The sequence below is a fragment of the Pyrgilauda ruficollis genome, unplaced genomic scaffold (genome assembly GCF_017590135.1).
Source record: "Pyrgilauda ruficollis isolate IOZ18807 unplaced genomic scaffold, ASM1759013v1 scaffold50, whole genome shotgun sequence".
NCBI classification, from domain to species: domain Eukaryota; kingdom Metazoa; phylum Chordata; class Aves; order Passeriformes; family Passeridae; genus Pyrgilauda; species Pyrgilauda ruficollis.
In genome coordinates this window covers 6,310,504-6,333,886 of record NW_024526600.1, presented here as the reverse complement: position 1 = coordinate 6,333,886, position 23,383 = coordinate 6,310,504, and the positions used below count along the sequence as shown (strand labels likewise).

At 43.1% G+C, this 23,383-nt stretch overlaps 1 protein-coding gene across 3 annotated transcripts; it reads left to right on the top strand.

The window, feature by feature from the left end:
• The first annotated feature begins 6,775 nt into the window (after positions 1–6,775).
• Positions 6,776–23,375, top strand: GPR89B (G protein-coupled receptor 89B). Of its 3 annotated transcripts, none has more exons than XM_041480267.1 (14): positions 6,776–6,880; positions 9,267–9,326; positions 10,081–10,184; positions 11,711–11,817; positions 12,593–12,694; positions 15,501–15,621; positions 15,865–15,945; positions 19,152–19,261; positions 20,214–20,302; positions 20,683–20,775; positions 21,101–21,196; positions 21,749–21,838; positions 22,468–22,533; positions 22,687–23,375. In XM_041480267.1, exons 1-14 carry the CDS (start codon positions 6,839–6,841, stop codon positions 22,891–22,893), a joined length of 1,368 nt encoding a protein of 455 aa, XP_041336201.1. In that variant the 5' UTR covers positions 6,776–6,838; the 3' UTR covers positions 22,894–23,375. The 3 variants fall into 3 exon arrangements, with proteins under 3 accessions (XP_041336201.1, XP_041336203.1, XP_041336202.1); XM_041480269.1 differs by lacking the exon at positions 6,776–6,880 and adding an exon at positions 7,196–7,271; XM_041480268.1 differs by lacking the exon at positions 6,776–6,880 and adding an exon at positions 8,155–8,176.
• Positions 23,376–23,383: the final 8 nt, after the last annotated feature.

Below are 23,383 nucleotides of genomic sequence, written 5' to 3'. Positions count from 1 at the left end.
CTTTTTTTTTTTTTTTTTTTTTTTTTTAACACTATTCATCCTTTTGCTCCTCTTGGGCCTGGATATTTTCCCAAGGTTTGCAGCCTGAGGTCAAAACCTTTTTTTCCTTAGACAAAGGCTGTTGGGTGTCCTTCCTTGTGAAGGAAGACTGGAAGGTCCCTCCTCAGTTTTGGGAAGGAATATGACAAAGCAACACATGAAGAGAGAGAACCTGGAGGCTACCATTTAGCCACTTTCTTAATACAGAAACAGGAGAACTTATCACAACTGAGGGAAGAGAATGTTTTTCAGCAGGAAGAGTCCACTGTGCCCAGTTCAAGACACTAGAACTAAAGAAAGGACTAAGATTTAGATGAAAAACACAATCACCACACTTACACTAGATGGGATCTATTTTATTTTCTCCATAGAAAGAGACAAGAGTTTGAATGATTCGAAGCATCAACCAGCCCACTTGTTGAAGGGGGTTGGAAACATACTTTCCTGCAGGTAAAACCCACAACCTTGTTACAGTTTATATGAGGTACCTGAACCAGAGCATCTGACCCTTCCAGATACCAAGGTACTGGACTGGTTGAATCACACCCACTCATGCTGACTTCTAATTACTTGACAATTCCACTCCTGATCTCTGACACTCATACATTCATTAGACTACAGGACTACTTAAAGATGAGTGCTTCTTCATCAGGAGTACATGGTTCATAACGTGGCTGAGAGGCAGGGCAGTCTTTAATCACCACATGTTAATTCTGTCCTTTTCCACTGGAGAGCCTCAGTAAAATGCACCATGTGCAGTGCACTCCACGGACACTGTGCTTCTCTCACAGCTGCCACAGGAAAGCTCCTTTCTTCCTCTGGGTCCCAACAGCACAAGGAGAAGCTGGCATTTCCCTCCTACATCCACTCAACTGCTTGTTGCGTTATTTTTTATTATTAAAGCCAGTTTTCAAGTACTCTGCCTGGCTGGCAGAGAATCTGTAGCCACCAAGCACAGGCCATGGCATCAGGACAGAGCTGCTCTGCAAAGGGGGCAGGGAACAGTCCGGTCTTCTGGCACTCAGCTTCATCTCTGCAAGGAAATCTCTGTGGGACTGCCAGCAAGTCATTCTTCCTTCTTGTGCAATTGGGAATCACTTCCTACCTTACAATCATGATGTGAGGCCTGACATGTTGTGCTAGTTATGGAAAGGGAGGTCCTTGGATGGAAAGCCCTACAGATGAGCAAAGGATTATTGCTATTTCTGGATGTGATAGCACATAAATGTGCTTTATTCCCTCTCAAAGAAACAAACTTAATCGTTTATTCAAGAAATTCCTAGTGAAGTTGCATAACAGCCTCAGAGCTGTGGATTCAGTGTATGATTCTACCCAAAAAATAACTTAGCAAAACACAGAGATATATATCATGAATGAGGAATATTATTTCCTTGGGAAGGGGGAAATCACTGGACAATTAGAGCCATGCCTGGATCATTTAAAAATGTGTGTTTGCCCCCTTGGCTCCCTGTGCAAATAAACTCCTAACTGATCACATGGCTCTCTGCAAGGAGCATAAGATGCAAGTGTCAAATCACCAAAGGAGGTGAAAGTAGAAGAGCAAGGTAGTCTCTTAGCTTACAATAGCATGTGGGGGTTGGTGTTCTCTAGTGTCTAGAGCAGTGGACCTAGGATAATAATCTTAGATTTATTTCCAGCTCTGCTTCTGACTTGCTGTGATAATCACTTTACCTCTCAGTGCCTTTTTCTCCACCTGTAAAATGGGTGTAAGAATTTCCACCTACCTCACAGGGATGTTGTGAGGCTTCCTTAATTCTGTTTGTAAAGTAAGTAGGAATGATCTGATGAAAAGCACTGCTGAAATGCATGGTATCCTTGTTATTTCTTGGCAGAACTGCTAACTTGGGTAATATATGACTCCTCCACCAGAAGGGCAGTAGTTTGGAAATGGGAACACTGCACTGCACTGACAACATGAACATGGATGTGGATTTGCCTTGGGTTAAAAAGACTTTATTGATTCCCTCACCCATGATTCCCACCTTAGCCAAGGCCATGTATGAAGCTGTGGTGACAGTGTGGTGATGTGGTCCCCTGCCCAGCATCCGCTCTGGGGCAGCATTTGTGCTTCAATAAGGCAGCTCCTGGAGCACTTGGTTCAGGCTGATGGAGCTCTGACAGTTTTGAGGTGCTTGCAAGGCATGTGGGAGAGGGTTGTATCATACAGAATATTGCTGGGCTTCTGTTTAAAACCACTCAGAACAACTCAGACTGACACCCACGACCTCTCAGTGCTGAAACACAGTGAGGTGCAGATTCCTCCTCCTGCAGGAGAGGAGAGATTTGGGGGATCTCTGCTCTCTAGGTCTGTGTGGGCATCAAACCTACTTAATGATGGGGGAAGTCCTATCTCTCCTGCTGCTCAGTAACTCACTGACTGTGCAGTTTTACATTTAAAAAGCAGCTGTGTCACACAATGCTGAAAAAAAAAAAAAGTGGCAGTTTGCTGTTTTGTATAGAAAACAGCTTTTCAGGCTAACAACCAAAAGTAATCCTAGCCTAGGCTTAGTTTTGTTTAGTAAAGACAGGAACATCCAGGAGTACTACACTAAAGCTTTCCTGTAAGCCCAAGGCAGCTGTGATAAAACAGTATATGGTGCCAGATTTCCTGAGGGCCAGGGCTGGATAAATGTACCAAAATCAGGGGACCTGTTGAAGTATTGGAATAATTTTTTCCCCCCAACAGAATGACATTGTCATTCCTTGGGCTCTGTGTGTGCTGTACCTTTTAACACGGCTCAGGAAAGGCTTTTTGCCAACACCAAATGTGCTCACACAGCTGAGCAGTAACCATGGCAAGTGAATATGTGTCAGCTTTGCCAAGACATAGCCTGGCACACAATCCTTTCCTTGCCACTAGCTTGGCACCAGCCTATTTCAGTAGAAGAGGCAAGACTTACGTATCTGTCAACAATTCAAGCTTTCCTCTCAGCAGCCTGCTGTACAGAGACACAGGAGGTTTGTTCAGCCTGGAGACGAGGGGGCTGAGGGCACCGGGAGCCCTAAACGCTTTCTCCAGGTTCCTAAGGGGGAGGAATTCCAGGGATGTTGGAGGCAGACTCTTGACAGAGGTGCGCAGCAAAAGACCAGAGGTAACAATCACAATGAGCAGCAAAGGAAAATTTTGACTAAAAAAAACTCTGACAAGGAAAAAAATAGTTCAAATGGAGAGTGGTTCAGCACTAAAGCAGGTGTCTAGAGACATGGTGGGATCTTCATCCTTGGGGGATGAAGCTTGGCCAAGGAAAGCACTGAGCATCCAAATCTGGTTGTATTGAGCTGGAGGTTGGACCAGGTGATGCCTTCTAGCCTGAACTATCTATCCCATGGGATATCCCAAGCTGAAAGCTCAGTGCAGTGGAGGAATGACACGTGTAGGGCACTTCCTGCCTCTCGGGGTGCTCTGGTAGAGCTGGTTCAGGCTGTCCCAAAGGCCAGACCACCTCCCCAGGCACCAGCAGAGGCCCATGCACACACAGAGCTGCTGGTCAAGTGTTCAAGGCCTGGCTGGATGGAGCTCTGAGCAGCCTGGTCTGATGGAAAGTGTCTCTGCCCATGGGAGGGGTTTGGAACTGGATGATCTTCAAGGTCCCTTCCAACCCAAACTATTCTGTGATTCTGTGATTCTATGAAATGGTATTTGGTAGCTACAAAGCTGCTTGAGGCCAGAATCGTGTTGTGTAACTGGTTTGGAAAAAGCATTATAAATAAAAAAAAAAAAAAAAGAAAAGAAAAAAGAGAGTATGCTTTCAACAGATAAAATAATGGAAACATAGCAGCTTAGGTCTTTCCATATTTTAACTTCAGCATCAAGTGTGCCTTTAAATCCATCTGAAAGTGCAGAGGACTGCATTTTAACATTCTGTCAACAAAAACCTGTGTGTTTTAAAGCTTGCTGATCTGGGATGAAGCAGCACTGAATAGAAATGGTGATTACAGAGCTACTGACAGAACATTTTGAAAAAAACAAAGAGTGCTGGCCTTCGCCTTGCTAGATCCAGCTTGGTACAGTGAAAGCAAACCAGGCATTTATTGGCTTCCAAGGTGCAAAAGCTATATAAAAAAATGCTCAGGTAAGTTTTTCAACACATACGTGTTAGTTCACAAAAGAGTCACAGACAACCCTGAAAAGGAATCCATGAATTGCCAGTGAATATCACCACCTGAACTCATCAAAAATGAACTCAAAAGAAATGCAGAAATCAGAATGATGTGGGAATGCTTCCAGCTTCCAGAGTTCTTGTTTATGAAAACCTCTGGAGAGAAGAGAAAAGAAAATGGCTGGCTGGCTGCCAGCTAAGGCTATTTGTCATAAATATGCCCCGTAGCACCTTCTGGAAACCTGTGTGATTTCTAAATATACTCTTGGCCAAACCCCATGATTCAATTCAATATGCTGCACCTTCCTGCTTTACTTAAAAGGCTTGATTTCGGTTCTCTCTACAAACTGAACATAAAATAGCCTCATTCACTATAATATGTGGAAGAATAACTACAACTGAGAAGCTGCCTTTGTACCTGTGGAGGGCCATGGACCCTTCTCCCCACACACGCACATCAGCGACTATCTAAGGAGGAACAGCACAAAATAAATTTCCCATTTTCTTTTCACACTTTTTGTCTTCCCTCGAGGAGAAGCCCTGGGGCTGAGAGGTGGGTGCAGGGCTGGGTTTTTCCTGTAGGAATTATCTTGTTCCCTGTGTGTTTCTCCCAAGGCCCAGGGATCAGTAATTTACAGCTAAGCAGAGGCATGTTTCAAGCCTATTTCCAAACACATGCAAAGAAGAAAGTTTAAGACCTGTGACCAAACTCTGCCTTGTTTTTTACCCTCGTGCTGAAGTTGAGTGACCAAGGCATAAACAAGATCAGAATTTGGCTCCTTGTAACTTATTTTTAAAGGATTTCCTGTTAACCTTGGTCTCTAAAAGGCAACCAACAGCTAACCTTGCCCCACAACCTACCAACACAGAACAAAACAACCACAAATCCCTCCAAACTCAGGAATCTCATCACTTTAGGAAATAACAGTTTTTAAGTAGCAGATACAGAAAGAAAGAACAGGCAAGGCCTGATCTCAGCTCGTCATTAACTGGCAGCGATACCAGAAGGTGTAAAACAAAAGGTCTCAGACCAGATACAACAAGCTGCTCCCTCAGTTCATTTCTCCATGAAAACTGAATGTTTTCTTCTCTTTGCAATGCTGCAGACAAGGAGACAAATTTCAAACCAAGAAGTCTGAGAGCAAGACAGAAAGCCAAACAACCAGAGACTGTGGGACTAATCTGGTGTCTCGGCACAACCAAACATAGATTTTTTTTCCTAGTGAAATGAGTTGCAATGAATAAAGTTCCCTGATTTTCAGTCAGCAGGGGCTCTGTGCTTTGTTAAACTCACAACTTGGTTCTTCTCTTCTTGTTTATTATTCTGAATACAGAGAGTTTTGAGTGGCAATGGTTAGATCATAGAATCAGAAGCATTAAGGTTGGAAAACGCCTCCAAGACCATCAAGTCCAATTGCCAACCCAGCACCACCATCAAACCATGTCCTCAAGCACCATATCCATGTTTTTCAAACATTTCCAGGGATGGTGACTCCACCACTTCCCTGCGCAGTCTGTTCCAATGTTTTACAATATTTTCTGTGATTTTTTCCCCACTAATGTCGAATCTAAATGTCTCCTGGTGCCACTTGAGGCCATTTCCTCAAGGTGTGTATTTAAGAGGAAAAAGATTCAGACGCCATGAAGGTCAAGTGGGAACGACTGTGACATGAAGGATCGGATCTCACACCGATAGCCATCAGGAAATTCCCTGTCTGCACTTTTGTTTCCCTTCTGGCCCCATTCCTTGGTATATTGCAATGGCAAGTCCTGAAAGGCATCTGCAGTGGAGGGAGGATGGAGAGGGCTCCAGATCAATGTCCCCTAGGGGGGAAGGTGAGCCAGGAGCAGTTGTGGTGTCTCTGCTGCCCTGCAGAGGAGTCACAGAATTGTTTGGGTCTTCAAGAGACCTTAGAGACCATCCAGTTCCACACCCCTGCCATGGACACGCACCAGACCAGGCTGTTCAGAGCTCCACCAACCTGGCCTTGAACACTTCCAGGGATGGGCATCCACGTCTCTGGGAAACCTGTTCCAGTGCCTCACCAGCCTCACAGTAAAGAATTTCTTTGCAATGTTTAATCTAAACCTGCCCTCTTTCAGTTTGAATCCATTCCCCCTTGTCCTGCCATTCCACGCTCTTGCACAAAGCCCCTTCCCATCTTTCTTGCAGGCTCCCTTCACACACTGCAAGGCTGCAATTAGGTCACCCCTAAGCCGTCTCTTTTGCAGGCTGAACAATCCCAATTTGCTCAGCCTTTTGCCACAGGAGCGGTGCTCCATCCCTCCAATTAACTCGGTGGCTTCCTCTGGACTTGCTGCAACAGGTCCGTGATGCCCCCAGAGGTCGGTGTCCACCCTCCCCTTCTCTTTGTGCCTCGCACAGCCCCTTCTGCCCCCAGGCCAGCAGCGGGTGCCCTTCCCGCGGCTTTGGAGGGCACCTGAGTTTGGAAGGGCTCAGGTTGGCGGCCGTGCCCGCTCGCTCCCCTCACACCGCCCCCGCCATGTTCCCGCCTCGCGGCCGGTCCCGCGGGGGGGCGGAGCTTCCCCGCCGTGGCCCCGCCCCCTCCGCGAGGAGGGCGGGGCGCCGAGCCCGGGGCATGCGCCCGCGCGCCTGCGCACCGCCGCCACCGGAGCCGGAAGCGCGGCGGGCGGGGCGGGCAGCGTTGGGCGCCGCCATGAGCTTCCTCATTGACTCCAGCATCATGTTCACCTCACAGGTACGCACCCCTTCCCCGCCGCTGCGGCGCGGCGCCTCCGGCCGGGAGAAGGGCGAGGGAGCGGGGAGGTCCCGCCGTCACCGGCCTTCCCTCTCCCTGCGCCCGGTCCGTGCCTGGGGAAGCGCGGGGGCGGCGCCTGGGGGCGCGCATGCGCAGCGCTCCGCGCGGGGGGCGCGCGGACCCTCAGGGGAGGCCGGGCCCGGCCCGGCCCAGGAGAACCGAGCGCTGCTTGCGTTTAATTTTAACTTTCTCCACTTGGGACAGACAGGGAAGTTCGTCTTGCGGGTCTCTACCGAGCGCTTGGTTTGTTGCTGGTGTTTCTCGACAAGGCTGGTCCCAGGCGGTTGGAGCAGGTGGAAATGCGTTTAAGTGGATCACAGAGGGAGCTGATGTGAGCTGCTGAGCTGGTGTGAAAGTTTTGCTCTGTAATGATGAGGGATGAGCTGAGGGAAAGGAACCTTTCCCCTCTCAGCAGCACGTGGTTGTCTTAGATAGATTGCAGTGCACAACCCTAATTCCTGAGAATTTTCAGGACAGCTTTTGGATGTTTCCTAGAAGAACAGTGTTAATTGTTCTTCTAAGATAATTCCTTCCCATTTGATAATACTTTTTCACTCTTGGTCTTCACTCTTGGTGGCTTGAAGGTGAGGGTTCGGGTTAGGGTTAGAGCATAGCTTTGGTACTTTTAACAATTCACCCAGAACAAAAACACACTTTTTTTGCTTTGAGTTCTGGGCTCTAACTTGTCTAATAGCTTTTCTTTCACTTCTGATGGCAGCTTTGAAGTCTCTCATTACCTTCAACAGTACCAAGTTAGATGTTCAGGTCGCCGCATGTAATTGTCAAATGCTCAAGATTTTACTGAGTTTACATGTCACGTTCACCTGCAGTGTCTTAGAGTGTGAACTTTTACCAAAATGTCTTTCTTTGCTTTTGTACAGTCCCTAACACAAGGGGAGTCTAATCTTGCTTAGTTTTTGGTTATTATTGTACCTACTCATCTCTTCATCTTTTACTTCTTTTTGAAGAGTTTGTCTCTACCTTTTTCCTCCTTCCCACTGTTAAATGTGGAATTCCTTGATGTAGATCTCATTTGCTTATCATACTTATTTAGCTTATGACCCCGAGATAGGAGGCTTATGGAATATCTTTCCTTTTTGCTAGCAGCTACTTTAAAGTCTGAAGTCCTTCCCAAACAAGTTTTTCCAGCTGTTACAAAGCACTCATTCGACCTCATTCCTATTTCAGTTGTTCTTTCAAGGCAGCTGTGTTTGATCTTCTTGCCCAGCATTCCAGGTATTCCTTGTCTGTAAATCATGTCAGTGTGTTACCTTTGCCACTGTGGTTACTCCTGATGTGCAGGGAAGTAATCCACAATAATTCCTTTGTCTTTGAATGTTTCTCATCTCCACGGCAGGGTGGGCAGAAAGCTCTGGCCTTTTCTATGTGCTCTAAGGAGACACACTGACTTTATTCCGTGATGTCTGACATACACTGAATTTTGTCTTTGCCTCGGACAATGCTACTTCTGTAAAAAACACTGAGTATTTCCTGAATTCTCTTTTTGCTTGGGTTTTTGTAAATCATTACACTCCCTTTCTGTCTTATGAGGAATAGATGGGACTACCCATGGGAGGCTTGACACCACAGTCCCCTTTTACTTTCTGAAGACAGGTAATTGCAATTTTGGCCACCTTGTTCAATTTGTATTTACTTCATTTAAGTCATCTGCAAAATAGCTGTGATACTAAGTTGATCCCTTCTGCAGGTGAAGAAACTTTAACAAATTTTGTAATGTGCTTTCATGACCACTGAAATGCAAAGTGTTACTGGCTTTTTCTGCTTCATCTGCCTTGTCCATGTGGCTTCCTGCAGCTCCAGGTTGTATTTGGGGACAAAAATTCACACACACTTCTAGTCTACAGGAAACAGCAGAATTTTTTATATTGTTTTTATAGAATTCACTCATCCCTAGAAGATGTGTAGCTAGTGGACACTCAGGTGTTTGCTTAGCCTCCATTTCTGTATTTCCTGTAAAAAAACCCATAGGCTGTAATTCTGTAGATTACAAGAGTGAAACAAGAATCAAGAGTGCAAAGGATTCTGGTAGGCCAGGAACTGAGGAATTCTGAGAATTTAGGAACACCAAAATCTGTTGTCTTGACAAGGTCTTCCTTAAGGCCATAGCATTTTGTGTCTGCTGCACTTAGATATTTAAAATGTTATTTTTTCCATGGTACTGTGGCAAATTTTAATCTTTTGTGGATCTTGGGTGCTTTGGGTTAGCTCTTTTCCTTCCATTTGTTTAATTTGCACTCAGCAGTGCAGTGGGTTTATGTCTGGAAGTTGCAGGATGCAAATGTTGAGTGCCTTGTCTCTTCTGCAGGTGCTGTTCTTTGGATTTGGGTGGCTCTTCTTCATGCGAAAGCTCTTCAAGGATTATGAGGTGAGAAGAAACCTTTCATTACCAGTCTGTATCTTAAATACTCCTAATTATAGAAATATTTTTAAAACTGCATTTAGCCTTACTCCTCTCTTTAATACCTTTTATCTTATCTGCAGTTACTTTCTCTTTAATTTCCTTTTGTGCTTCTGTTTGAAAGACTCCTAGATATCTGAGTAAATGGGTTCTTCTGTGGCCACTGAAAGTTTCCATACTGGCTACTGTTAAATAAAAAGAAATATGGAGGAGATGCAGGGGTAAAAGGAAACTGAGGGAGCTGTTTTGCCTTTTAAAGGTGGGTAAGCTCACCTTATATAAGGTGAAATTTTTGAGACAAAATCAAATCCAGTGGTTAACTTTAAACCTAGTGAGATATGTCAATTGCAGCTGAATTGGTTGTGAGGATTGGACAGGCTAAAACACCATTCTCTTATCCATAGTGGAGTATGAGATTGTAGTCTAGGTCAGACATGGTTTAGGTGCAAGCCAAATTCAACCCCAGCAGTTTTTCTGATGCGGATTTTATTTTTAAAACTAAGGTTAATGTGAAAGATCTCTCTTAGTGTATGAGTTTGCCCTCTGTTTTCCAAGAGGCTTTTGCCTTCCTCCTAAGCAGATAAAGGGCTTGGTGCCTTTAAGCAAGAGACCCAGTTGTGGGCCATCATACCTTGGAATTTGTTTTGTCATCTGAGGATATCAGGATGCCATTCCAGAAATGTAAGTGCCTGATGTCTCTGGGTTGTTCTCTGCATTGCAGGTGCGACAGTATGTGGTCCAGGTGATCTTCTCTGTGACTTTTGCCTTCTCTTGTACCATGTTTGAGCTCATCATCTTTGAGATTTTGGGAGTGTTGAACAGCAGGTGAGTCTGGGAGCCCACTGAGGACTGGCCTGCCTTGTGCTCTGCAGCATCTTCAGTCTAACTTCTAAATTAATGGATTAGTCTTGGATTGGGGAAATCACAGGAGAAAACTGTCAGCAGCTCAATGAAGATGTTTGTGCAGTAACATTTATTTATTTGACAGAACGTGGGACTAGTAGCCATAAGCTTCCAATTTCCATGCAATTGCTATTAACAATTGGTCTAGGTCCTTAGGGCAAGGCTTTTGCCTTTGATGTTCTCCATTTGTGAAGTTAAAAGAAATTATTTCTTTTATGGAAGTATTGTAACTCTTCAGATCATGCTAAGAGCACTTTTCAGATGCTAAAGAGTACAGAATGCTTAAGCACTGGTTTTTCTTTGGTGGTCAGAGGAGTGAATAAGATGTGAAGCTAATTGTGGAGTGCAAGCTATGTCTGTAACAATACAGGATTTGTGAATCAAAGGTGAATCCCTCCTCAACAATAGGATGAAGACTTTTACATAAAGGTGATGTTAAAAACTGTCATCTTTGGAAGTCAGTAGGAAAGAGAAGATAGAACAATAACAGGTAGAGGCTAAATTGGATTTCTTCTTATTATATCTCATCTCAAATATAAGAGAGTAGTCACAGGGGTTGAAAGGCAAGAAGTACAGAACTGATGAAAGGTAATGTTAGTTCTGTGTGTTATTAATGCATGGGGCTGGAAGCCAGAGAGATCACTGAGGAGAATGCTTTTATAAGCTTCAATAAAGGGCTAGACTTCAGTATAGAAGTCTATATAGAAGGAAAATGTTTGCTTCTGAATTAGTTAGGAAAAAGTGACAAGGATCCTTGTAATTTCATCTTCCCTGAGGATAAAAAGGATATGAGTTAGTGTTGGGAATGGGGACATGTATTTTCCTGTTCAAGTAAATTGAAAGTTCAGTTCAGCCAAGATGAATCTCACCTGCATTTCACTACTCTAACTTGGTCAGAGGAGTATTCATCATATTGATCTATATATGTATTTATAAAATCTTGCTTTGCAAAGTCTTGCAGATGAGAATCCACTCTGAAGTGAAACATGCTGATTTATCAACTTTGAATATTTTTAGTCTTTTCAGTATGAATTAGCTCTTTTTTTGACTCAGCTGTTCATTAGAAAATTAATTACTGCTTATAATTAGTTTTAATTTACTGTTCAACTGGATGAGCAGTCAGTCACATGAATCATGCTGCAACTGGCATTAGTCACCATAAAAATACAGTATTTGATAAAATACCCAGTGTGGTTTTCTGGACAATTATTTAGTTTTAAATAGACATTCTTGACCTCTGTATTTAAAAATAAAACCATACAAAACCCCAAACCATACAACTCCCTCTCTTCTACCCTAATAAAAAAAAAATCCAGATTATTCTATATGCTAAGCCAATTATATTCATTGCTTGATGTAGTTGAAAAGATTTCACTGACATGCAATTTTCTTTGAGAAATTTGTTGTATTATGATGTTGTGTTAGTCAGTATTTTGTCTTTATTTCAGCTCTCGATATTTTCATTGGAAGCTGAACCTGTGTGTCATTTTGCTCATCCTGGTCTTCATGGTGCCCTTCTACATTGGTTACTTTGTTGTGAGCAATATCAGATTATGTGAGTACTTGGTTTGTGGCAGGGGAGCTGCTAATTTGAGCCTAGTAATGCAAATTAGAAATAATTTTGGTTACTGTCCTTGTACCTCCCTCCTTGCCCTGGTTTTGTTCTGGCTAAATACCTTCTCTTTTGAACTTTATGCTTTATCATGAACCATGCATTGAACAGTCAGGAAATGCTTTACATGACCCCAGCAAATGCTGCTTTTCTTCATGGGTTTCAACAGAAAGTTGAGCACTTCGGAGTAATATTACTGGGATTTGTTCCTTTGCAATTTTAAGCTTGCAGACAAACTCTGCAACCCTTGGCAGGGCTGTGTTTTTCTGCTAGGGGGCAAAAGAAATGAGGCAGAGAAGCTCAATAAATCACTTCTGAAGCAGAAAAGCTCAGTAAATTACTTTTGCTGGTTTTGTTTCTGCTGTCTGGATGAGGCCTCTTCCATGGGCTCATGGACACTCTAGACATCACTCTTTTGTGTGAAGCTTAGGCATGTAGGTTGGGAATATTAAATGTGTAGTTTTGCCACAAAGATGAAATATTTAAGATTCACATTCAAGATGACACAAGAGAGAAGCAGTGAAATGGTCCCATGTGGACAGGGGAGCCTTGTGGGAGGTGAAGGGGTGCACACTGCAAGCTGTAGCTCTGTCAGGTGACACTTGCTTTGGCCACCAGTTCTCAAAGTAGCATTTAGATCAATGTAGAAATGTTGAAAGCTATAAAAAGCCCTAAAGGAAGAGCCTATTTTAAACACTCCCTTTCTCCTCTCTATTAGTGCACAGACAGAAACTACTTTTTGCATGTGTTGTGTGGTTGACATTCATGTATTTCTTCTGGAAGCTGGGAGATCCATTTCCTATCCTCAGCCCAAAACACGGTGAGTTTCATTTTCTTGCTGATTTCTTCCCTTCTGCAAATAGACTTTGTTATTTCACTTTTATTTTGGAGCTTTTATTATCTCAGCTCTGCAGCTGGCACTGTAGAAAGCAGTTCCTGAAACTGAGAGTCTGCTCTGCTTTGAAATCTGCAATGTGAAGGTTGTCAGACTGACAGAAATGGCTGGATACATCTGGATTATTTTCATTAGTTTTCTTTCAGTACCACAGCAAAACTTGAAGGAAGTAAGTTCTAACTGAACCTAGACTATGTAAGGACATGATGTACTTTTGAGGACACAGAAACTTTATCTGCACAAAAAGTTGATCACAATTTTTATTTACCTACTTCTTTCTATTGTGGAGACTAAACCTAGTTTATTTAAGAAGAAGAAGAAGAAGAAGAAGAAGATCAACAACCAATCCTTAATCTGATGTTTTTTCAGTCAAGTTTTTCTTTCTTGTGGCTGAAATCAGATGAGTTTAGCATGAATGGCTGTCCAGTTGTGTCCAAAACACAGCAGTGTGCCTAAACTCCAGAGCTGCAGACTGTAGCCAGCAAGGGGCCTGGCAGTTGTGCTGGTTTTGGTACAGATTCCTGCTGTGCCTGAGCCCAGAGGCTGTGCAATTGCATGGAACTGGAGTGTGGATTGGTAAATCCTGCTGGATGCCAGAGCTGTTTGTGTACAGAATTAGCTTGGGTGTCTCTGTTGTGGTCATGAGTATTTTCAGTGTGAAAATACTGTGTGCACTTGGGCTAGTTTGGGTCCAACAGAGTTGGCATGTGCCTGGCTGTGCAGGATTGTAATGCTGTTAGAACCAGACTGTTTGTCAATGGAGTTACCTGTGTATCTTATATTGCCCTTCTGTTTCCCCTGCACTGGAAGATTGTTTGGATATTGTTCCCAATAGGTGAAATTCAGTCAGTTTGATGGAAATTGGTGAATGTCTGTCTGCGTACAAAATGCTCATCTTAGTCCTTCTGTTCTGTGGGAAGCTGCTTGACTCTGTACTCATATGAGAAGTTGAAGGATACCAACTGGTGTAGGGTGTGCTCACCCTTTCATCTGTGATCCTAAAAGTTTCCTAAGAGAAATGTGTGTCTGTGTTTTGCAATTGTCATTTACCTCAGAAATCCAGTTGCTGATGCATAGGGCAGATCCCTCTGCCCAGTGTTCCATTGCCAAGAAAAAATTGTATTCACTATGAGCTGCAGAAGGTGCTTGAGTTGGCAGAATGTAACAATCCAGTGGAAACTTAGCCATAGGGTTTGGGTAATCCTCTTTAGGGTCACCAAAAGGTTTTAGGAGGCTGCATAACACCTGCAGATTTCCAGAATGGGTAGTAGAGTGCTTTACAGGGTGTGATACCTCCACTTAAGAGTCCTACAGTGCCTCATCCTACCAGATGTAGACATGAGGTTAGAGCAAAGGATTGCACATGTTTGTTCCCTGCTGTGTTGTTGGGGTGCTGCTGTCCTGCATGCACAGACAAGGTTGCTGTGGGTTTCGTCAGGGAGTGGTGACCCAATTCAGGCACGTGGGGATGGGGACGGCAGTGTCCTGCAGCTGAGAAGTGCACCATTGAGCAAGGGCTCCCTTGGACTGCAGCTTATCTAACAAACCTGAGGTTGGGAGCTTGTTATGGAAGGTTATGCTTAATGACACACCAGTATTCTAATAAAGCTCCTACCTCTGTTTGAGTTGATGGAACATTCATTCATTTTATGTGTGAGTTTCATGGGGAAGCATTGCTCCAACCAGTGGAATGTCATGTCATTTTGAAGGCACCTCTCTTTGAAGTGCTGCAGTCTGACAGTGCGTGGGGCAAAAGGCCAGTGTATTGTAGCACATTCTGTAGCTCCTGTAAATCTCTGTGCAGCTGCACATGACTGGGTGTCTCAGTTTCCCTTTGTGAAGTCTTTTTGCCTTGTTTTCATCATTCATTCCACTTCTCTGAAGCATGAAATGTGGTTTGGCGCTCAGCCATCTCAGCTTTGCAGTCGTGTAAGCTCTAAATGTGCTGTGTGTGGCAGCTGCTCTATAACCAGCTCCCTAAAAAGTGACTGGTGTTTACTACACATGACACTGTGTCCTGGAAAGGCAGGTTGAGGTCTGTGATTAAGAATAAATGCAGCTTCAATGCTTGGTGATGGTTACAGCACAGGCTTGATGTTCATGTTGAATTACATGTTTTAGAGTCCCCTTGGTGCTCAGGTAGAAGACCTTGTTGGTGGTCACCTCAACAACATGTTGGTGTCAACCAGATGAGCATTGAACAGTCAGGAGCAGCTTAAGCTTCCCAACCCCACTGTCCTACAAGCACAGCTTGTATCTGATCTGGAGGGGCCGTTTCTAATGGGATGGGGGTTCAGACTTTTTTAGGCCAGTTTGCCAGGACCAGCTGGTTTGGTGATAATTGCAGAAGTACCTTTCTGGAAGACACTCCTTTATAAGTGCCTGGTGGAAGATCTGGGTTCTCACCTCAGCAAATGACAAACATGTTTTATTAGTTTGGAACCAAAATATTGATATTTAGTCCTCTCCACGTATCCATATGTCTGCCTTAAGTTTCTTCATAGCTGGAGTTCCCCATCTCTGTTTCTAAGCAGAGTAATGTGATTTCTGAGGGAGACTTCCTACCCCTTTCTTCTCCTAGTCCCTGTCTGTCCTTCCTGTTACCTGGGGTCATTGCAGTGGGAAGGCAGTCAGATTAATTAAGCAGCTCTATGTTATGTTAGGAAGGCACCGAGTGCGGAGCAGAGTGAAGAGAGCAAGGTTGCTGATGCCATGTTTTTCCCTCCCTCAGGAATCCTGTCTATAGAACAGCTCATCAGCCGTGTTGGTGTGATTGGGGTGACACTCATGGCTTTGCTGTCAGGATTTGGGGCTGTCAACTGTCCATACACTTACATGTCCTACTTTCTCAGGTAACTTCAGCCTTGTGAAATACTTGTCCAGCTTTTTGAGATTATTTTTCACTTTTCCTGTGGCATTGTTTGAAGTTTTTTTGTTACTTTTTTTCTGAATCTAGCTGTTGTCATGTCTGCATGCTAAAACCATTTCCATTGCTCTGCATATTCCCCTTATACAGGCTTTTCTTTGCCTCATAGGCATGTGCACATCTCCTCTGAAATGGGGTAACAGGCCTAACTGGGGTCTTTATTTTGCAGGAATGTGACAGATGCAGATATTCTGGCTCTGGAGCGACGACTCCTTCAGACTATGGACATGATTGTTAGCAAGAAAAAAAGGTGAGAGGACAACAGTAGCACGAAATTATTTATCTCAAGGATTTACAGTCAGTGTGGTATAAGATGGTTCTTGAAGCGGTATAAGATGGTTCTTGAAATCTGAATTGGGTTGAGCTGTGTGGTGTTTTGTTCTGGCCTGGTGCATGGCTGTTTTTAACACTAAGCAGTGCCCTTGGTGGCTGCAGTGGCACAAATTAGGCTTCCAAGACCATTTGTAACTCTCTGCTGGCAGAATACCTTACCTGTAGGGTGGGCACCTTTCTCTCCTGCTGAGTCAGGGACCCTTAGGCCACTACAGCTGGCTCTTACTCGTGGTTTCAGGACAGAACGTGGTTTGTACATATGGTGGATCCTGGTCAAAGCTGAAGCAGGGTAGTGAGCTGGTGTGGACACAGCTGTATTCTTGCAAACAGCAAGGTTCATGTTGGTTAAGTTTTGCAGAATTGCAAAACATTGCTAATGTGGATATACTGTAGTACATCAGTGTGCCATCAGAACTCTGCTGGCATTGGTTTAGCTTATTTCATGTCCCCCAAGCTAAAAAAACCCACCTACTTTCAGAAACCATGTAATTTGATTTACACTGGAAAGATTTTTGTTTGCATATTTCATATCAGTATTACATATTTCACGTCTTGCTAGTAGTGCAGAATAAATCCAGTTACTGGACTTACTTCAAAGGTTTGACTGTCTGACACAACAGTCTCCCAAACTTTATTTTTGGTGCCTTAAAGTTTCAATGGAACTTTTAACATGTGCAGGGGAGCTTAGATAGAACTTTGCCAAATTTATCACCATGTGTATCTGCTGATGAGTATTAGCTGATGGAAGTGTAGTTAAAGCATAACGTCCTTCCCCTTTGAAAATGTTAAGTGGTGAGCAACTGTTAACTCTGTGGTCATGTGTGAGATGGTAAGTAGTGAGAGAATTTAATTACTGAGGTTTAATTGATTTAATTGACTGGAAGCACTCTAAAAGAATGCCACAGTTAAAAGATACTGTGTAGTGCTGTTTCTGACTCTGCTCTTTCGTTTTGTACCGTGTTTTTGGACCTCTGGTTCAGGGAGAGTGATGTTGGGGTAAAAGTCAGGATGCCAGAGGCTTGTAACTAACTAGCACATTCATGCCTTTCTATGACCAGGAAATCTTCTGAATATGGCAACTTCCCAACCGCTATGAAGAGCCATGTATTAATCACTCGGGAAATATAATGAAACTCATGTATATGTTTTAAAAAACCCAACAAAAAACCCAAAACAATGTGCAAAACTAAGTAATCTCAGAACTGTGCAAGAAGTAGCAGAAGCTTGAGTTCTGTAGATTCTTGTTCTTTTTTTTTGCTTTGACAGGGAGCAGTGGGCTTGCATGATTGGACTATCTGCTCATGTAAAGCCAAATTTAAAAGGTTAAACATGTATCAGTCCAAATGCAACCAAGTAATTGGCAGAACAAGTGGGAATAGCAGTATTTTCCAGCTCAGGGGAAATGCTGCAGTTCCATCAATTGTCAGTGATGTGCTGGCCACCTTCTCAGTACTACTGATAGCTCAGAACTTATCAGTGAGCACAAGAGCTGTAAGTCAATAGAACATAAAGCTTTTTGTTTTCTTTGCTGATCCTGGCATTTCTTCTCATGCCAGCCCTTATTCATGCTGGCTTTCTAGTCAGCAGCAGATAGCTGGTGAAAGTTGTTTGCCCTGATGGTTTTTGCACAGGAATCACTTTTCTCTTCTTCCTGAGCACCATCAAGTAAAGCCTTATGAAAACTCACCTCTAAGGCTGTCAGATTCTTTATACTTGTTCTTGCAGGTGTGACATAACTAATCCTCAGCTTTGAAATGCCAGCATTCTGATGGCATTGCTTCATTTGTGTCATGTTAGAGTCAGATCAGCTGATGTGACATGCAAATACCACACACCGTCATTACCAATCTACACGCAGAGTGTTTGGGGTTTGCCCGTGGATCCGTTCTGTGAGATATCCAGAACTCCTGGCTGCTGTGTGGATACAGAGATCCCTGCCACCTCTAAAAAGAGAAGATTTGCCTTTGTGTATCTATAAGGTGTTTCCCCTGGACGTTGCTGCATTTTTGCTGCAATGCTGTGGATCATTTGGGATGGCCCATTGTGAATCTGTGTACTGTGAAGAAAGCAAGGATTAAAAATGCATTTCTTATATTTGGCAGCTGTCAGGATTCTAAGATCTCTGTTATTTGTAGTCTGTGGCCATATGTGCCTTTATCTGTATGTAGGGTGCCCCAAGGGTGTTTCTTTTGCTGATGTCAAAGGAATGATGGAACGATTTTTAAATTTTTTTTTATTGCACTACTTACCAACATCCTTGAAGAGGGCTCAGTGCCAAATGTAGCAATGCTGGCTGCAGCTACAAGAAAGGGACTAAACACCGCAGAATCATGCATCATCCTGAGAATCCAGTGAATAGTTTTCAGCTTAGGAATGGATAACTTGCTCACAAATTTCAGTGGGGAGAAATGTGAGGGAAGGAGACCAGAAGCCAACACTGCTCGTGGGGATTATGCTGTGGTGCACATGGAAGTGTGAGGGACGATACACAGCTGCTGCTGGAGTGTTGGAATTAACTTCAGGAGTCACGTTCAGTTCGCCTGAAGCATCCAGTGGTTCAGTCCAAGAATGGATTTGTGTGTTTCTGCTTCATAGCAGCTTGTCATGCAGCCCAGCAGTGAGTGACAGCATACCAGAGAGTGCTCTGCACACCATCCAGAGCTCATAGCTCCATGGAAAAGGCGGATGTGCCGTGATAAAGGAGAGGTGTCCAAGGGGAGGGAAGAGCATCAGAAGTCTTCTAATTCCTGAGCTGGAGATAACACAGTCATGTGTTTGAGGAAAGGAAAGCAACTAATCATATGGCTGAGAAATCCCTTTGAATTCTGAATGTTTAACTGGGTTTAAATCCCTTGAGGGTTGAAACAGGATCCTGAATGGAAGGCTTGGGAAGTGTCTCACTGAATCTCACTTGATTAGATCTGGGCTCTACTCCAGACCTAATCAGGATAATTTTATGTAGTGGGATTGGTGCTTAGGGGAAGAAAAAAGGGTCATCTATTTTTGGTGAATTTAGTTTAACAACTTCTAAGAAACTGGTGGATTTTTTTTTTCTTTTTTTCTTGTTTTGATTTTTCATAAAAATATTGTATTCCTAAGGACTTGTGTTTTCTGTTCTTTCAGGATAGCAGTGGCTCACAGGACAATGTTCCAGAGAGGAGAAGTGCATAACAGACCCACTGGCTTCTGGGGAATGATAAAAAGTGTTACAACATCTGTTCCTGGCAGTGAAAGTATCCTTCATCTGCATGCTGGCACCTGCCTTGGGAGGTGGATCCAGCTTTCTTTGTTTTGAGAGGTAGAGTGTTAGCTGGGACAGTCACAAAGCATTTGTGTTTCAGCACATTTCAAGCCTAGTGTCTCCTAGGAAGTTTGTTCTCTGGCACTGTCTGACCTTTTGCCCAGGCCTTGGGCATAGTTTTACTGTGACACAGGCAGAAGTTTTATGTTTCTGCCTTGCTCTATAAATGTTCTGTTGCATCACCATGTGTGAGGTGTACAGCAGATCAGGGGACACTTGATGTGCACACTTACCACAGATTCATAGAATGATTTGGGTTAGAGGGGACCTTAAAGATCATCCAGTTCCCTGTAGAAGGAATCTCTTGGGAATGACAAGGATCTGTACTTCTCTAACAGAGTTGCTTACCAGTGATTTCTGTCAGACCACTTGAAGTGCATTTTGCATATTTGAGGCTGAGGACTCTTCTTCCTCTCCTTTCACACTAGCTGCTAAAATCAGAATTTGGCTGTTTGACAGACTATTCATAGGAATCACTAATCTCTTGCAGCAGTTACTCAGCAGTTTTGTTTATGAAGATGATCTGAGATGACATATTGTGAGATGCACTTCAGTGGCAAGGGACACTGATCAAAGTGGAGCAGCAGTTTTTGAGAGCTCTGGTTCTATTCTGTGATGTGTTTCCCAGGCAAAGAGGTTGGTGCATGACTGCCTGAATACTGTGTCCTGCCTACCTCCTTAAACTGGAGTAGTGTGCATCAGGTTCATCCTTCAGATTTCTTTCTTGCTGTTTTAATGAGGACCATGAAGACTGAATTACAAAGCTGGTCTGGATCTAAGAAGGGACTAAACCATTAGATGTGGCCCTTGAGCTGAAGATGGGGAATGTTTTCTTAGTTGTTAATTCATGATGTGTTCTAGCCTTGACTATGTTGGTTTGCCAGATCTGTCCCTTATCCAGCAAGAAGTGGATGCCCTGGAAGAATTGAGTCGGCAGCTTTTCCTGGAAACTGCTGACTTGCATGCAACAAAGGTACACAGCAAATAACTGCCCAGATGGGTGTTGGGAGGTCAGAGTAGTTTGAAAGTGTACATGAGTTATGAGAAATTGAAACCTGTTCAATAGGTAAATGGTGAAATGTTGTAATGCAGTGGACTGAGGATCTGTTCCTTTAACTTCAGGGCTAGGTGGCAGTTCAGATCCATCCTTGTGTCTGCCCCATGGCCCTGTAACTATTTACAAGCTTATGAATTAACACTTAGGAGTTCAGAAACATTTGAATTAAAATATGTAGAAAGATAGGGCTGTGTTTGCTACTGTTGGTGCTCCACTACAATTTTATGTTGTGGGTGATTGTGAAAATGACATATTTTTTAATGTTCTGCTCCCTCTCCCTTATTTTTTATTTCCAGGAGAGAATAGAGTATTCCAAGACTTTCCAGGGAAAATACTTTAACTTTTTGGGTTATTTTTTCTCCATCTATTGTGTCTGGAAAATCTTCATGGTATGTAAATGTTTTATTTCATTTTTTGTGGATGTATGCAGATACCCTGCATACATTATGCTACGCATGCAGTTCATTAAGTAATGCTCTAGTTTGTTTAAAATCCAGAAATTCTGAAAGAAACTGGCCCTTGATTGAAATAAAGCTCTGGATCTGGCTTTTTCTATACAGCATTACACCAGTAATTCTTACATGGATGTGTTTTGTGCTGCCTTTGGCAATCTGAACACCCCCTGCCCTTTTCTTGGTGGTACAATGAGCCTCACCTGTGAGAGTGAGAATTGTTTTTCCTTTTTGCTTGAATGTAAATCCATCTCTCTTGCAGGCAACCATCAATATTGTATTTGACCGTGTGGGGAAGACTGATCCAGTCACAAGAGGAATTGAGATCACTGTAAATTACCTGGGAATCCAGTTTGATGTGAGTCTTTATTAATTCTTGCAGCCTTTTCAGCAATTCATATCTGAATAAAATCATCCTGCTGCTAGGGAGAAAGTGATAGACCCTGAGAATATGGCTTTCCTTTTGACTTATTGAGGAGGAAAGGAAAATGCACCATGCATGTTGCTTTCACATTGATTTTATGCTGAGATGGGGATGTGGTCTTGCCAAAGAGGCAGTGATTTGGGTTTTTTTGTTTTGGAGAAATAGAAGCACTTTAGACAATCTGCTTAGATTAGTACATTCAGCCCCAAAGTAATTTTTATTTTTTTTTATGCAAATAGTTGTTCTGTCATTTACACAATCTATGAAAATGGGATTCTTTGTAATTGGTATAATCTAAATCTCCTTCTCTTGTGTTTGGAGTAAACAGTTGCTAATACATTTGTGAAAATGTCTGTTATATAAACCTTGTCTACAGTAGATAGCTGTACAATTAGGAGAGACAAAGACCCTGAAGAATTGGTAGCTATACAAGGTGGCGTAAATGAAGTTATTGTTAAAGTTTTAACTGTGTTCTTGTTGATACAGGTCAAATTCTGGTCTCAGCACATTTCCTTTATTCTTGTTGGAATAATCATTGTTACCTCTATTAGAGGGTTGTTAATCACACTTACAAAGGTAAGAACTAGGACTGTTAAGTGGTTTTACACAGAGAAATTAATTATCAGATCTTTACCTTTTGATGGAACAAGTACTGTATAAACTTTCAATATGTAATTTCAATATGTATGTTTAAATGTCTGAATATAAATTCTTGCAGAGGGATGAAGTTAGGAAGAATACCTTTTGCAGGATATTTCCCCAGTCTCTGTCAGGAAGGGATCTAGATGTTAAATGTAAACAAGGGTTCAAAATGATGCTGTAGCCAAGGCTTATTAGTAAGGTTGATGAGATGTGATTAAAAGCATTTGCATTACTTAATTTAAGCTGCTGGTAGGACTGAAAGCATTAACTCAACAGACATGTGACTCATTGACTTGACCTGGCCTTTGGTACCTATGCTTAGACTTCTGTGTATTGTTTTGTGATTTTTAACACAAGGTGCATCTGGCTGGGGAGGATTGATGCAGACTAGGGTTTATGAAAGTTTATGGAAGGTTTATGAGAGTAGTTTATAGGTAGCCCTCTAGAGTGTATGGTTTTGATGGGGTATTTTGGGATGAAAAAATGTGCCTTTCATACTGTCCTAAGACACATCAGACTTACCTAACTGCTTATTTCCAATGTTTTTGGTTTTTTTTCCCTAGTTCTTCTATGCCATTTCCAGCAGCAAGTCCTCCAATGTTATTGTTCTGCTGTTAGCACAGATAATGGTGAGTATGGAGAACCGTGGGCATCCCCACGTGCATTTCTACATGCATGCCTTGTGTGTGTTTAAACACATAACAGTATCTTTGTGTGCTGCCCCCTGCTAGCCACAGAGCCTGAGGTGAGGCAGTAACTGCTGTCCCTTTTTTAACTTGCAGGGAATGTACTTTGTATCATCAGTGCTCCTGATCCGCATGAGCATGCCTCCAGAATACCGCACCATTATCACAGAGGTCCTGGGAGAGCTCCAGTTCAACTTCTATCACCGTTGGTTTGATGTGATATTCCTAGTTAGTGCCCTGTCCAGTATCCTCTTTCTCTATTTAGCACACAAACAAGCCCCAGAAAAGCATATGACCCTCTGAGGCAGAACTGCAGGCATGCACTGCTCTCTGTCCTGTCAGCTGCACTGCTGCAGCTCCTGTGGATTGCAGAACTTGGAGAGACAGGACTGCTCTGTGTGTTTGGCAGTGTAACTGCAAAACTTGGAGAGACAGGACTGCTCTGTGTTCTGGCTCCTTGAACCTCCACACGTGTCATCATCAAGCTCTGTGGCTCATTTTCTTCAGTGCCACAGCTGGAAGGGATGGGGGTGTGTGTGTTAAACTCGAAACAGTTAATTGCAAAGTCATAAAAGCAATCCTGGATACACCACTATCCAAGGGCATCAGAGCTTGTGTGGTAGGCTGGCTGAGGGAGCACCTCCTACTGTTGGAACATTATCTTCACAGAAGGCACAAAGAAATGTGATTTTTGTTTTGAAAATCAACTTATAATTGGGATTTGGAGGACAGCAATTCTGGAATTGAATGTTTGAGTCTGTGGAATTAAATAAGCTTTTGTAATATGTGAGTA

Excerpts from the sequence above, each read along its gene's own strand:
- GPR89B (XM_041480267.1), top strand. The coding sequence starts at position 6,839 with ATGAGCTTCCTCATTGACTCCAGCATCATGTTCACCTCACAG. Across the intron at positions 6,881-9,266 it reads GCATCATGTTCACCTCACAG|GTGCTGTTCTTTGGATTTGG; the intron begins GTACGCACCCCT and ends TCTCTTCTGCAG. Across the intron at positions 21,197-21,748 it reads ACCTGGGAATCCAGTTTGAT|GTCAAATTCTGGTCTCAGCA; the intron begins GTGAGTCTTTAT and ends TTGTTGATACAG.